This window comes from Mirounga angustirostris, unplaced genomic scaffold, assembly GCF_029215605.1.
Source record: "Mirounga angustirostris isolate CCGP_5_RB_7025 unplaced genomic scaffold, mMirAng1.0.hap1 SCAF_16, whole genome shotgun sequence".
Classification (NCBI taxonomy): Eukaryota; Metazoa; Chordata; class Mammalia; order Carnivora; family Phocidae; genus Mirounga; species Mirounga angustirostris.
In genome coordinates this window covers 32770320-32785097 of record NW_026991724.1, presented here as the reverse complement: position 1 = coordinate 32785097, position 14778 = coordinate 32770320, and the positions used below count along the sequence as shown (strand labels likewise).

The 14778-nt window shown below is 46.5% G+C and overlaps 1 protein-coding gene and 1 long non-coding RNA gene across 5 annotated transcripts in view; one reads left to right on the top strand and one right to left on the bottom strand.

Moving 5' to 3' along the window:
• The window catches only part of BRD7 (bromodomain containing 7), a 34264-nt gene extending 26179 nt beyond the window's left edge, over positions 1-8085 (bottom strand). For all 4 annotated transcript variants that reach the window (XR_010408109.1, XM_045870030.3, XM_045870031.3 and 1 more), the window contains exons 1-2: positions 7825-8085; positions 7173-7381 (exon numbers count right to left, since the gene is read on the bottom strand). Coding sequence is in view for 3 of the 4 variants with exons in the window: in XM_045870030.3 (XP_045725986.1) it covers positions 7173-7381; positions 7825-7873 (258 nt within the window). In the remaining variant the exon portion in view is untranslated. The remainder of the gene's footprint in view (positions 1-7172; positions 7382-7824) is intronic.
• LOC135362828 (uncharacterized) lies at positions 7997-13740 on the top strand. The gene is made up of 4 exons (XR_010408110.1): positions 7997-8133; positions 10395-10594; positions 11811-12079; positions 12375-13740. It is a non-coding gene; the product is annotated as an uncharacterized LOC135362828 (long non-coding RNA).
• Positions 13741-14778: the final 1038 nt, after the last annotated feature.

Here is a 14778-nt window from a genome sequence, read left to right as displayed (position 1 = left end):
TCTGCCTCTGGCTCAGGTTATGATCTCAGGGTCCTAGGATCGAGCCAAGCCTCGCTTCAGGCTCTCTGCTTTGCAGGAAGTCTGCTTCTCCCTCTGCCCCTCCCCTGGCTTGTGCTCTCTCTCAAATAAATAAAATCTTAAAAAAAAAAAAATACACACAATAGTACCTCAGAAGATGGTTTTGAGGATGAAATAAGATCGTGTATGTGAAATTTCAGTGAAGTACTTACTCACGGTGTCCACTCATTCATTCACGCATTCAACAAATAAATGAGGTTCTACTGTGTGGATACACACTGGTGGATAAAACACACACAGCCCTGTCCTTAGGCAGCTGAGAGTGTAACAAAGGAGGCACACATTAAACAACTCATTAAAAAAACCCAAACAGATTTCATGGGGAGAAGAACTGTTGGGTGAATCTAATTTAGACTGGACAAGTGTGGGAAGGCTTCTATAAGGAAGTAACATCTGAGCTGAGATCTGAAGGATAGAATTTAGCCAGGCTTGCGGGGGGGGCAGGGGGAGGTGGGTGGAAAGAGCATTCCAGACAGAGGAAGTATCCTCTGTGCAAGAAGGTCCAGGCAGCAGAGACAAACCATGGCTATTTCTGTTAACTACAAACACACTGGACTTAATTTTTTCACAGCTCAATGGCAAGTTATTAATTTGTGAATGACACTTTGGAAGCAAATCTCTGTTCATATTATGATTATAACACTCATTGCACTGTATTATAAACACATCTGCCTCTTTCACTGCCGTTCCTCACGGGCAGGGTCCCAGGATGGCCTCAGGAGGAAACCAGAGTGGGAGGATCTTCTGCCATGAGATCCTGGGTGCGGCAGATGTCACACCAAACAAATCAATGAATTGTTTTGACAGAATTTTCATTCTGCGTAATGACAGTCATTCATTTCTTCTCTCTAGTTATGAGCCATCTCATCCTCTATGCCTCCGTTAGCTCAGCAATACAATGAGATACTAACAGTACCTATCCCATAGAGCCATTTGTAAGAAGACAGTAAACGTACTGGCCTACAACAAACCCTCAGATGTTAGTTTTGAGTATGTTATCCCCCTTGGAATCCAGTTTAGTGCTTTAATAAAATAGGTGCTTATTGGAATTTATTCTATGTGAGTAATAGCTTAAAATTTTCATTAAGTTTTTTTTTTCATTAAAAGTTTTAACCTCAGCTTTATAAATAACATCCTATGTTAATGCTTATGATTTAAAATTTTTAAAAAGTCTCTCATTTTTTCCTGATAAGATCTCTAGCAAAGGAACTAGTCTAACTTCTTTGAGCATCTAAACCTGAAGCTGACTTGCAAGGCTGTTAAGACAGAATTTGGGTTAGGATTATGTTTTTCAGGAGTACAGGTCTGAGTTTCAATAAAGGAATTTAGAGCTGTCATCTGAGCTCTTTCGTTGGAAAACCTTCTAGGTAGTTCTCCTTACACCCAGCCTCTGCTCTTCAATAGCTGCTAGACGCTGCTAACAGATTAACATTACTAAGGCTCAACTTTTATCATTCTTCCACTCAGAAAGTCTCTGACTGCTTAGGGTCAACATATTTAAGTTCAAACTTCTTCCTCTGACATCTCACCTGCCGTTCAGGTCTCATCCTTTACCACCCCCCTTCCTTTATTCTGTGCTTAAAAAGAAAACTCCTTTCTGTCCCCTATACACACCCTCAACTTGCCCAGCTCCACGCTACCGTTCTCAGTCCTCTGCTGTTGTGCAGCGTCCTAACCTCCGAATCTCTCTGCGGCACTGTGGTGTTCTCTTCAGGCATCAGCTTCTAAATCAGTACGCAGGTGAAAACTGGGTCGTCAGATTACCTTTGAAAATCCCTGCAGTAGCCAATGAAGTACAATACTCATGGCTGTACACACAGGATCCTTTACATTTAATTGTACAAGATGAAAAGAACCTATGTTACAAATATAGCTCAGAGTATACAGTTGATCCCATGTTGCTTGAACCATGCAGTATAACATCACTATTTCTGACTTCTGAAGACCGGCTCAAATGCGGCCTCCTGAGCAAAGTCTTCTGTGATCCCCCTCACCCAGCCCCAGGGCCTCTCCAGAGCCTCCGTCCGAGCTAGAACTCTTTGCCTGTTAGGGCACTGATTTTAACCTCCCACGTACTGCGAAGGGGGTGGAGGGCAGTGTCCACTCTAACAACTCTTTTGTTAATGACCTCTTGAGGGTAGGATTGGAGTTCTTGTTCTGGCACTGACTGTGTGACTTTGAGCAAGTTACTAACCTCTCTGAGCCTTAGTTTTCTCATCTGTAAAAGAGAAAATAGTATGATCTGGCACTTCTACTATTGGATATATACCCAAAAGAACTGAAAGCAGGTTCTTGAAGAGATACTTCTATACTCATGTTAACAGCAGCATTATTTATAATAGCCAAGAGGTAGAAGCAAACCAAATGTCTACTGATGATGAATGGATAAACAAAACATGGTATATTCATACAACCCAATTATTACTCAGCCATAAAAAGGAGGGAAATTCTAACACCTGCCACAACATAGATGAACCTCCAGGAGAGTATACTAAGTAAAACAAGCCAGTCACAAAAAGAGAAATGCTGTGTGATTCCACTTCTATGAGACACCTAGAGTAGTCAAACTCACAGAGATAGAAAACAGAATGGTGGTTACCAGGAGCTGGAGGGTGGGGGATATGGGGAGTTGTTTAATGGGCATGAAAAAGTTCTGGAAATTGTACAACAATGTAAGTATACTCAACACTACTGAACTGGACGCTTAAAAATAGTTAAGATGGTAAAGGTTATGCTACATGTATTTTACCACAATTAAAAAAAAGAGAGAAATAGTAATACCGGCTTCATAGGATTACGGTAAAGAGTAAGGGGAGATAACATACATAAAGCAGTAAGTGCAGAACCCAGCATGTAATATGTATATGTTCTATGTAAAGTGTTTATGTAGTTTTTTAGTAATTGTGTGTGTGTGTGTGCGCACGCGCGCGTATAGTTGTTATTTCACTTAAAATGATTTTGTAAACACTTCTGTAGTTTTTATAAATCACCACGTTATCAGTGTAATGGCCAACACAGAATTTTACTTATTGCCCCTCAGTTTTACTTCACTGTCCTCTTGTGCCTATATTATTAGACCAAATGATGTGAGCATTTTTTATCAGCTGCTATTTTGTTATGTGATGTGGAAATAACTTGAAAATGTAAAGCTGGATCTTTAGGAAAGGGTGATGTTATACATAATAAGAATTATGCCAGTGCACAAATTCTTTGCCAATCACTCAGCATTCAAATGCTCAGGGAAAAAAAAAAAAAGCCAATACACTTTCATAGGGATGGTGTCTAAATTATGGCCTGATTAAAACAAAGGGATATATATAGGACTCGTAATGCTCTGGTTGGTATTAAATGCCACCACTCTGCATAGAGAAATACAAACAGATACTAATGTATCTATTTGGGCGTTTTAAAGTAATATAACCAGGCCTTCCCTACTCAAGAGAAGAGTATCACTTAACTCAAACACTTTTGAAAAATTACAGGGTCTTACGTTGCATGTGTGTGTGCTTCCCTAAAACTTTATCTTCCGCAAGTAACAGATCCTTGATTTTTATTAGGGTACGAGGCCTCCACCCCCTTCCCCAACTAAAAGACATTTCCCAGCCTCCCTAGCAGCTAGTATGGCCATGTGGTTAAGTAAGTTCTGGGTAATGAAATATACGCAGAAGCTACAAACGCCTTTCAGAAAAATGCTTTAAAAGGGAAAGGGCGGGCATGCTTTATCTTTTCCCTGCATCCTTCTTCCTTCCTGCCACATGGAACTGACAGAAGCATCACCCGTCCCGTAGAACCACACATCCCCCAGCCACTCCCAGGCCCAAGGATGTCACGCAGCTGATTCTCCCCAAGAAGAGACCCGAGGCAATTGCTGTTCCTAAAACTCCCTGGAGATCCAGAACATAGTTCACAGTGGGGTGTCCTTCTGAAGCCTCCCTACCTAGACAACACTAGCAAAAGAATGCCCTCTCCCCATCCCCAGTCTGGCCTGCAAAAAAGGGATAACCCAAACAGCCTCTACCAATGACACCCCAGAGAATGTCCCCTGGTCCCTGGCCCTGAGTCCTGGGGAAATGGGACCTTGCACAAATTCCCTTCACTTCTCCGAGTTTCCATTTTACCTTTTATAAAATGGAAACTAACCTACCTGTCCTATTCTGCAGGGTGTTCTGTCCAAGTAAGACTATGAATGCAAAAGCATCTTAATTTACAATGGAATCAAAATATAATGAAGTCTAATGACATTTAGAGCCACAATCAAGAAAGATGAGAGTGGCTGGAACGGAGGGGGAGAATTCTAGGAACTTATCTTGAAGATATCCTTATATAAGTATACAGAGATTTGTGTCCACGAGACTCGCTGCAGCTTTATTTGTAACATTTAGACGTAATATTGCATAAAATAAAAATATGGTACATCAATATAACCAAATACTATGTAGTTAATAAAAAGAATGAGGAAAGTGATAAAAGAAATGAAGAGCACAAGCATATCAGCTGGCATTATGGTGCCAGGACTAAAATCAGAAGTGGTTAAAAGGGGTGACCTCAACTCCCAGTTAAATGAGATGAACAAAGTACAGAAGAGATGACAGAGATGAAAGCCGCCCACACACCTGGGAGATGAGAGGGAAGTGGAGGCGTGTGCAGATCACAGACAGCAAGCTACCGCCTCCATCCAGAAGTGGACACCTAGGAGAAGAGTTCACACCCCGGAAACCTGGAAAAGCTCAAACCTGGAGCCACCAGGAACCACAGAGTCTCCAGACTGCATACCAGTCAGGAGTGGGGAGAGATGCTGGACTGAAAGCAGAGCAGTGGGTGGGAGGACCTTCAGTCTCCTACCCCTGTTGGCCCCCGAAATACCAGCAGTCAGGTAAACTTGTTCCAGGAGGGATTTTTCTCTGGAGAACAGACATTTGGGGGTTCCACCAAAATGATCAGGTCTCTGTATAGTGACTCTACAGCTGACAAACTGTCTAGACACAAAGTATTTCATTGGGCTTTTGTGCTGCACATTGAAATTCAGACGAGAAAGGCTCAACAGATAACTAAGGGATGCTGTTAATGTACAAAGAGGAGACCAAGAAAATAAACGGAAGAACTCGAGCGGAAATAGAGACAAAGCAGGGAGCAAAAGAAAACGGGGGGAAAAAAAAAAGCAAAAAGCCCATCAACTAATATCCTCAGAGAAAAACAAGAACAGGGTGCTATTAAAACAAGGACAATGAGAGAAGATGCTTTCAAAATACTAGGAGACAGTAATTTTCAGTCCAGAATTCCACACTGAGTGAAACCATCAATCTACAGGAGTGGACTGTATGAGGGTAGAATAAAGATGTTCAATCTCATAAGGACTTATGAAAACTACCTCCTATGAATGCTTTTTTAGAAAAGTTCCTAGAGTTAAGATTCCACCAGAAAAAGGGAGTAAATCAAGAAGACACAGGATCCAGGAAAGAGGCAAAGGAGGGTCCCAGAAGGCCTAGAGAACAACTAATACAGACTAGAGCAGGAGGGCACGGACGGCTACAAGATGGATGTCTCAAGAAAAGGGGAACTGTTTGGCCATGTGAAAAACAGAAATCAAATGGGTTTTATAAATCTGTCAGAGTTTGGGAAGAACTGGTACATGATAATCAAACCAATGAAAGCAAATAACAAGGGATCAAGACCAAATCTGTATTTATTATACTTGCCACCAGTGAACAGTAATTGAACAGTGAATACTGATTTAACCAACACCTGTGATGTATCTATACTGGGAGAATGGATGAAGGGAAATTGGGGGCAGGAAGCAGCATTAGAACACTAATTTAAATTCTCATCTTCTTTAACAGACCAGTAAAAGATGTAAACTTATAAATCAGGAAATACCAACATAAACCTACTAAAAAAGGAGACAAATATCCAAAGAAAAAACCAGAAAGTTTGGGAAGTAAAACTCTAGGATGGGGCAGGAGACTGCTTTTGTGTTAAAAGCCTTGAAGTGGTCTTGACTTTTAAAAACGATGTTCATTAAACTACTTTACAAATAAAAATAATTTAAAAAACCCCAAAAAACTGGTTACCTCTAGACAGAGAGACTGTGTGAGGGACTAGGGTGAGGAAAATTTATTGCCCTCCTTTTGTTCACGTCTGTATTGCTTGAATTTCTTAAATCGTATGCATAGAGTGGCTTTTATAACTTAGGAAAAGAAAACATTAAGTAGTTCTATATATTGTCACAGTCTAGCCAAAGGCAATTAAAAACTGAGGCAAAAAATAACAGATTTAAGAAACTCTAAAGAGTCTGTAAGCTTTAGTGACTTACGGCGTGTTTAATCCCATGGAACAGAACACTGCTGTTATATATAAATGTAAGAAAAATTACAAAGCGAACTTATGGAAATCTATTTTCAAGACCCCGTAATTGATTTAGTAAGTCACTCAGTGACAGGTTAAATCTGGTGCAGAAGTCTAGGACAATTCCAGATATGTATACGATCATCCATCAAAGTTAATTATTATTCTGGCCAGCCTGTGAACCAAGACAGCAGCTACTTTCCCCCCTTTTTCCTATTAACTGCAAACGGTTAAGACAATGCTTATTTTTATCACTGGTGTCATATCCCTTAAAGGTCTCTGATCGAATTTTCTCTTCAACAGACTCAAGCTTTAAGATCAAAGCTGCTCATTATATATCTGGCATTACAGTATTCATCTACGTCAGAACAAAATCTGAACCCCAACAGATCCCTATCACTTCTGAACTGACGATTTTTGACAAAGCTCCAACACGGAGGCTTTTCTGAGCATGACTTTTACCTTTCCTGGGTGGAGAAAGTACTCTGACACAGCTCCTGAAAGTCAGGACTTAGCTGCTCGCTCACTTGCTGTGAGTTTAACTAAGGGTATAATTACAATCGAGAGCTGCTGAAACTCACAGATGATTCCTGTTTCTGTGCTGCCCTGCTCCTCCTCAAAACAAGGCGGATTTTACAGGCGTTTTAGCGTCTCGCTAGACACAAAGAGAATAGAGTTAGGCCGGCAGCGGGCGGCGGGAACTCTCGAAAGTGGTGCGACCCGCAACGCGGAAGCCACGCAACGACATTTACCTTTACTCGTCTCCGTTTTCTCCCCTTTTCTTCCCCTGGAACCTGCTTCTCTCCTTTCTTTCGCTTTTTCCGCTTTCTGTCCTTGTGTTTGTCATGATCGTTTTTGTCTTCGAAGAGGCTTGAGTCGTGCCCCGAGCTGCCCGTGGAGAGCTCGGTGACTTCGTTCCCTCCCACTTTGAGGACCAGCTTCAAGGGCTTCTCTACATACTCTTAAACAAAAGGAAAGAGCCTCGATTACGCGGGGGACGCGCCGGGCAGCGCCCACAATGCAGAGGCAGCGTGGCCGGCGGGAGAAGGCGGCGCCACGGCCGCGGCGGCTTTGGGCACGCAGTGGGCGCCCCGCGAAGCACCTGTTGACTGACGGACACCCGCCCGGAGGGTGCCCCGAACGCGGCGGGCCTCTGGGGGCCGTCTCAAACCTCCCGGCAAGAGCCCCGCCGGGGGCCAGCGGCCTGGGGTTCGAATGCGGCCCCGGCGGGCCGCGCCCCCTTCGCGGGTCCCGGCCTGCCCGTGGGAGGTGCGGCCCCCGGCCCTCCTCGGGAGCTCCAGGGCGGTCTCGAAGGAGCGAGGCCCTCCTCCCTCCCCACCCCAGCCCCACCCCAGCCCAGAGCCGCCGCGGGCTCGCCGCCCCCCACCGCAGCCCACTCCTCACCCTCGTAGAGGTGTTTGTCCGACTTGTGCTTCTTGTGCTTCTTGCCCATATCCGACCGGGCCCCGGTGCCCGCCCCCCGCGCCAGGCCCAGGCCGTGCGGCGCCGCTTCCGGTCCGGGCCAGGCAAGCGGAGGGCGGGAGCGGGGCCCGCGAGACCCCGCGCCGCGAGGCAGGGGGGCGGCGTGCGCCGGGCGGCGCGAGGCCCCTCACGAGAAGACGGCGCGCGAGACCCGGCCGTAGCCCGAGAGCGGCGGCGGGGCAGCGAGCGGCCGGCGCGGAGGCGGGAGAGAGGGCCCGCCGCGCGCGCAGGGTGAGGCCGGCTGCCCGTGGCGGCCCCTGGCGGCTGGAGGGGGCGCTGCAGGCCGCGGGCCGGGGGCGGAGTCCGGGCCGGGGGCGGGGTCCACTGCTCAGAATCTCTCTTGCCTCTCTTCTCTCTCCTCTCTCTCTCCCTTGCTCTCCTTTTTCTCTTTCTTTCCCTCTTCTCCACTCTCTTCCTCCCTTCCCTCCTTCCTTTCTTTCCTTTTCTCTCTCTCTGTTGGTCTGATTGTCTGTCCGGCTCTCCTTCCCTCCCGCTCTGTCTCTGTCTCTCCTTCCCTTCCTCTCTTTCTGTCTCTGTCTCATTGTCTGTCTCTCTGTTTCTGTCTGTCTCTCCCTCCCTCTCTCTTCCTGTTTCTGTCTGTCTGCCAGTCTTTCCGTCTCTCCCTCCCTCCCTTCCTCTCTTCCTTTCTCTTTCCTCCCTCCCTTCCTTCCTTCCTCCCTCCTCTCTCTCTTTCTTTCTCTCCTCTCTTCCTTTCCTCTCTTTCTCTCTTCCCTCCCTCTTCCTACCACTCTTCTTTTTCTTTCCATCATCCTTCCCCCTCCCCTGACTCCTCGTTTATATCCCCCTTCCCCTTGTTTCTGTCTTCCCTTTGACATTATTTTTTGAACCCTGTACTGGATGCCAGATCCAGCAAATCCCGCACATTGGTAACTAGAAGGATTCTAATCTTAAAAACAAAATAAAACAAAAAACCCTTATGTGCTGACATGTAAAACTGTAACTAAACTGTAACTAAATCAACATCAAAAAATATGAAACCGACTGCTATTTGGTAAGATCCATATATGGAAATAAATGTTGACATCTGGATGAAAAGGCTGCAGTAGAGAGCTGAAGCGGATTGTTTTAGTTTTATGCTTCTCTCTTGTTTGAAATTTTTTTTCATGTGCATGTTAAATTTTTAAAAGCTTTTGTTTATCTACTTATTTATTTAGAGAGTAGGAACAGGGGCAGAGGGAGAGGGAGAATCTTAAGCAGGCTCCATGCTCAGTGCAGAGCCCAAATTGGGGCTCCATCTCAGGGCCCTGAGATCATGATCTGAGCTGAAATCAAGAGCAGATGCTTAACTGACTGAGACACCCAGGTGCCCCAATGTTAATTAAAAAAAAAAAATGAAAAGAGAGATACAATTTAGAAATTAACTTGAAAAGAAATGATTAAAATGTATCTATGAGAGCTATACCAACTGAGAGTCCAGACTAACACCATTGCTCTTAGATGGACATCTACTCCTTGATGCTGTTTTAAGCTTTTCTCATCCACTCTTATCCTCAGGTGCTGAGCCCTACTGGAGAGATGTTATTTACATTCCTGTTCATTGGCATTTACCCAAATATAGTGTTAAGATGTATTTAATATAACACATCCAGGGATGTTGGCTACAGGGAAACAATATAATGTTGATATTTTTCCACATGACAACTTCCTAAGCTAGGAAGAACAGAAACATTCTTTTTTTTAAAATGTAATGTAATTTAATTATGTTATATTAGTCACCATACGATACATCATTAGTTTTTGATGTAGTGATCCACGATTCATTGTTTTCATATAACACCCAGGCACAGAAACATTCTTACTCCCATTTTGCAGGTGGAGAAATTGAGGCCCAGAGAAGTAAGTTGCCAGTTAGTGGTAGAGCCTGGACTCAAATGCAGGTTTTCTGAATTTGAATCATGAGCTCTTTTTACATGTGAATATGGTGAAGATGTCTTGACTGTCTCTACTTTTTAAATTTTTTTTTAAAGATTTTATTTATTTATTTATTTGAGACAGAGAGAATGAGAGAGAGAGAGCACATGAGAAGGGGGGAGGGTCAGAGGCAGAAGCAGGCTCCCTGCCGAGCAGGGAGCCCGATGCAGGACTTGATCCAGGGACTCCAGGATCATGACCTGAGCCGAAGGCAGTCGCTTAACCAACTGAGCCACCCAGGCGCCCATTGACTGTCTCTACTTTTAACCTTATAAAGCCCTGTGTATTTTCAAATAAGCCCATAATCACAGCCTTCTCTCAAGAAAGGATCTTAGTCATTTATACTTTAGTAAGAATTTGGACCTCTGGATCACATCTCCCAGGAAGATTTGGAGCTTTAGCTTGAATTCCAACCATAAAATTGTAGACTTGTAGTTCAGGACCCTGTGGTTGGAGTGTGACAGAAACCCAATTTGAATTATTTCAAGAAAAATAAAAAGATTCTAAATGAGAAGATTTTCTTTCTTTCTTTTTTAAAAAATATTTTCTTTATTTGACAGAGAGAGCACAAGAAGAGGGAGAGGGAGAAGCAGGCTCCCCACTGAGCAGGAAGCCCGATGCGGGACTCGATCCCAGGACCCTGAGATCATGACCTGAGCTGAAGGCAACTGCTTAACAGACTGAGCCACCCAGGCATCCCAAAATAAGAAGATTTTCAAGTCAAGCTTGAAGATGGGAACCAGAGATGTGATGCTGGCTGGTATCTCTCTCTCTCTCTTTTTTTTGTTTTGTCTCTGTGTACATTTGGCTCCATCTTTTCTTTTTTTCCCCCCTATATGGCTGAAAACATGGTTACCATAGCTGCTTCCTGATTAACTGGGACAATAGTCTCTTCCCTGTCAGCTTCACCTAGGAAAAAATGCCAGAGAAGGGCTGATTAGCTTGGATTGGGTCATATATTTTATGGACCGGGGAATGGGAGATTGATCCAGCTTGGGTACCAAGTCCACCCCCATGGCCAAGAGAAGTTAGAGTCTGTGACGACCAGGCCCCATCAGACCCTCGTGGTTAGCCAGGGAAGATAAGGTTTCTCCAACAAAAGGAGCTGCTTTTTCATGAAGGCTAGAAGTTGTTGCCTCCCTGTAACAAGCCTCTCTGGCATCCACGAGGTGGAGTCAGAGTGGGGGAAGAGGTGTTGTGTTGGGGAAGAAAACTCCAGTTGCTTTGAGATCAAGCCACCATTGCCCACTAAGTATAGGGCAAAGCTTGGCTCAGCTTCTCAGTCATTGGCTATAATCTTTTTCTTTAAGGGGGACTGCGATGTCAACTCTCTCTTGTGGGTCTGGCCTCCGCTGTGATCTGAGTTTACCTCTTTGCTTCCCATCACCTGGTGTGCTTCCCCAGAGAAGGGGCTGGTCTCATTCCCTTCATTCCCATAGCAGCACAGTGACCACTACTCTCTGCAAATGCCCTCCAGAGCTAGCTCACTCTGTGTGTGTGTGTGTGTGTGTGTGTGTGGTGTGTCTTTTCTCTGACCAGCCTGGGATGGAGGAAAAGGGTCTAGTTAACTCATTCACATTATGGAGTGAGTAGTTGCCCTCCTGCCCTCAACAGAGATACTACACAGGTCCCAAAGTGTTCGCAGCAGTGAAAAATGATTAAGAGCCTGAAGCAGAAAACACCTCACAGAAGTTCCTGGGAGATAGAATCCCTGACTTATCCACTTTTAAAATTCCCGGCTCCAGGACAGAGCCTGGTACATAAAAGGCACCAGAAAATGGTAGCTGAACAGTACTTTGCTGTGTAGTGTAGACTCTAAAGTGATCCCTGGAGACTCCTGCCTCTTGGTATTTATGCTCTCCAACTGAGTGTGGAAGGACCTGGGGACTTGTTTCTAGCCAGTAGGATATGGCAAGGGTGATGAGATGTCACTTCTGTGATTCAGGTACTTAAGACGGTGACTTCTGTCTTGCTAGCCAACTGCATTGCCTTCTTGGCTCACATGCTTCGAGGAAGCAGGGTGCTATATTGGAGAGGTTCACATTCAAGAAATTGAGGGCAGCCTCCAGCCAGCAACCGGCAAGAACTGAGGCTGTCAGTCCAGTAGCCCCTGAGCCATTGACCCTGCCAACAGCCACCTGAGCTTCCAAGTGAATTCTTCCTCGGTGGAGCATTCGGATGAGACCTCAACCTTGCCTCACACCTTGACAGCAGGGTTTAAGGGACCCTGAAGCAGAAGACCCAGGTAAGCTGTGGTGACACTCCTAACCCACAGAAACTGTGAGATAATAAAATGTGTGTTCACTTAAACCATTACATTTTAGGGGAATTTGTTACACAGCCATAAATATAGCATATTACAAGTATTATCTCAAACAGGGAAGTTTCTGAGCCTGCTGCATATCTCAGTAAGGACTAAGGTGACAGCAAATGAACCATTGTCTGTGCAGGGTACTTGGCTGGAGTGTTGTACATACTACCTATCCTCTTTTACCTTTTCCTGGCTTGGTGAGAGGAACACTCTTGTCTCTGCCCCACAGGTGGAGGAAACTGGGGCCTGAAGAAGTCAAATGGCTTTTCCAAGTTCACACAGCTTGCCTGTCTGGGATCTGAATCCATGTCTGCCTACCTCCCAACCCTACATTCTGACCAGTAGGCCACACGGCTCTTCGAAAAGAGGGCCAGGAACCTCCGAGGTTTCTTCCTACATGTTTGGAATAGCATCAGATGGAAACAAATTCCACAAGAGGATTCGTATGCTCATATAAACAGGTAGGAATGGATGTTTGTGCACCCAGAGGATCAGAAGATAAGTCAAAGCATGAAAATAGTTGTCATTTGCTGTTTATGGATTTCTGGGGTCCCAGGAGGCTAACTGAACAAAGAGAACCTGGGCAATGACAGACGACTGCTGCACGTGAGGGAAGACCACTGTCCTGGTAGAGCTGCGGGTTTTGTGACCCCTGGGCAGGGGGTTGTTTCTGACCTGGGCTGTGAGGGGATGCCTCTTGGCAGGAGCTAGTTGTTTCCCATAAGGCGATGAGGTCTTCTCTCTCTCGTGCATCCTTACTGGCTGAAGAGGAAGACGACAGTCTCTTGGGAGAGGACGAGGCTGACTCTGTACCTTGCTCAGTTCCACCCAGCCCCTGCCTAAATCTGGGGGCCTCTGCCACTTCCCTTGTCGTCGCAGAATGGGTGCCTCCTCTTTCCAAGGTGGACTGACCTGATGTGTTTCACCAGGTCCCTAGAACACAGCCCCCAAAGCTCTGGGGATGAGTGTTAGAGCACTAACACCTGATGACCATCTGCCATGCATGCACCGCTGGCTGGACCCTGGCTCAGTGTCCTCCCTGCAGCCCCCAGAGGAGGATGGGTTATGTCCCTGTCATGGAGGCTGGAGCTGTGGCAATGTCAGGACCAGACAGGAACCACAACAGCCAGAGGGTGGGAGTCAGAATTGGAAGCCAGTCCTCCCAACCCCTGGACCAGAGTAACCCTACAGCTCTGGAGAGGGACAGACTGGCTCACCTTGAGCTCACAGTTGGCAGCTGTGTGACCTTGGGCACATCGCTTCACCCCTCTGAACCTCAGTTGTCAGTCTTGGAACAAGGACAAGAGAATCAGGTCTATCACTTCATAGGGTGGTTGTAAGGATGAAAGAAGATAATGTGGTCAAAATGCCAAGTGTAAGACTGGAGTGCTTAATAAATGCTAGCTGCTAATATTAATTTTTAAGTATTTTGCGATCCTTTAAAAACATACTCGAGGTAATGTCATTTCCCTGATCAAAAGTGTTTCATGGCTCCTCATCTCACTCAGAGTCAAAGCTGAATCCTTACCTTGGCTGTCAGGCCCGATCTGGCCCCCATTATCTCTCCAGCCCCGTGTCCTTCCCTCATCCCTGAGGCCGGCCACACTGTCCTCCAGCCAGCAACTGGCAAGAACTGAGGCTGTCAGTCCAGCAGTCCACTTGCTTCTGCCTCACAAGCCCGCTTCTGCTTCAGGATCTCAGCCTCTGCTCTTCCCTGTGCCTGGAGCACTCTCCTCTCAGCTCTTGGCCCGGATCCTGCCCTTGTGGCGTCCTGGTCGCCCAGGTGACTGCCTCAGAGAAGCTTCTGGACCAGTGACCCACAGCAGCACCTCCTGACTCCTCACCCCACGTGGCTCAGCTTCTCTTCATGACCCACGTGGCCACCAACGTCATGTTCCATATCCGCCACATGTCTGTGTGCATGTTAGTCAACTGTCTCCCCCTCAGGACTCCCAGCTCCCTGAGGACAGGAATGGGGCCCACATCACTCACAGTTGTATCCTGTGTACCTACCACAGAGCCGGGCTCAGCGCAGACCCTCAAGAACTATTTGTCTGATGAATGAGTGAATAATTATGCTGTTTTATGATGATGATTCCCTCCCACTTTCTTCCCTGAGGGTCTTTTGGCTGGGGACAGGAGGTGACTGGTGGCCTCCCAGGGAGTCTGAGGAGGAGGAAGAGGAGAGAGGCAGTGAGGAAGGCTGGCCACTGGGGGGGGTGGCGTTCCCAGGAAATGGCCTCTGCTCAGCTGTCTCGGGGCCAGGCCTGTCTGCAGAGGACTTGTTGCCCAGTGAGTGTGAGGCCGTGGCAGGCCAGGCCCTTAGCAGCCCCCTTGCTCTGAGGTGTGCCAGGCTCCCACCCCAGCCGGGCCTTTGGAACTTGGTGCCCCTATGGAGAGGGAGCTCTGGGACACAGATGATGTCCTGGACGCCTGACCCTGGAGTAGAGTGTGGCCTCTCTTGGTTAGGCAGTTCTGGGACCTCCAGAGGAGACTCTTCACAGGCCTGACAGAAGAAAGCGGCTTACTGGGAACCGATGCCATGATCCTGTCAGGCTGAAAGCCCCGAGTATCAGGGGCCTCTGAGACCCCCCCCAACAGCTGTATTCCTCAAAGCCCCCTCATGCCGCTGT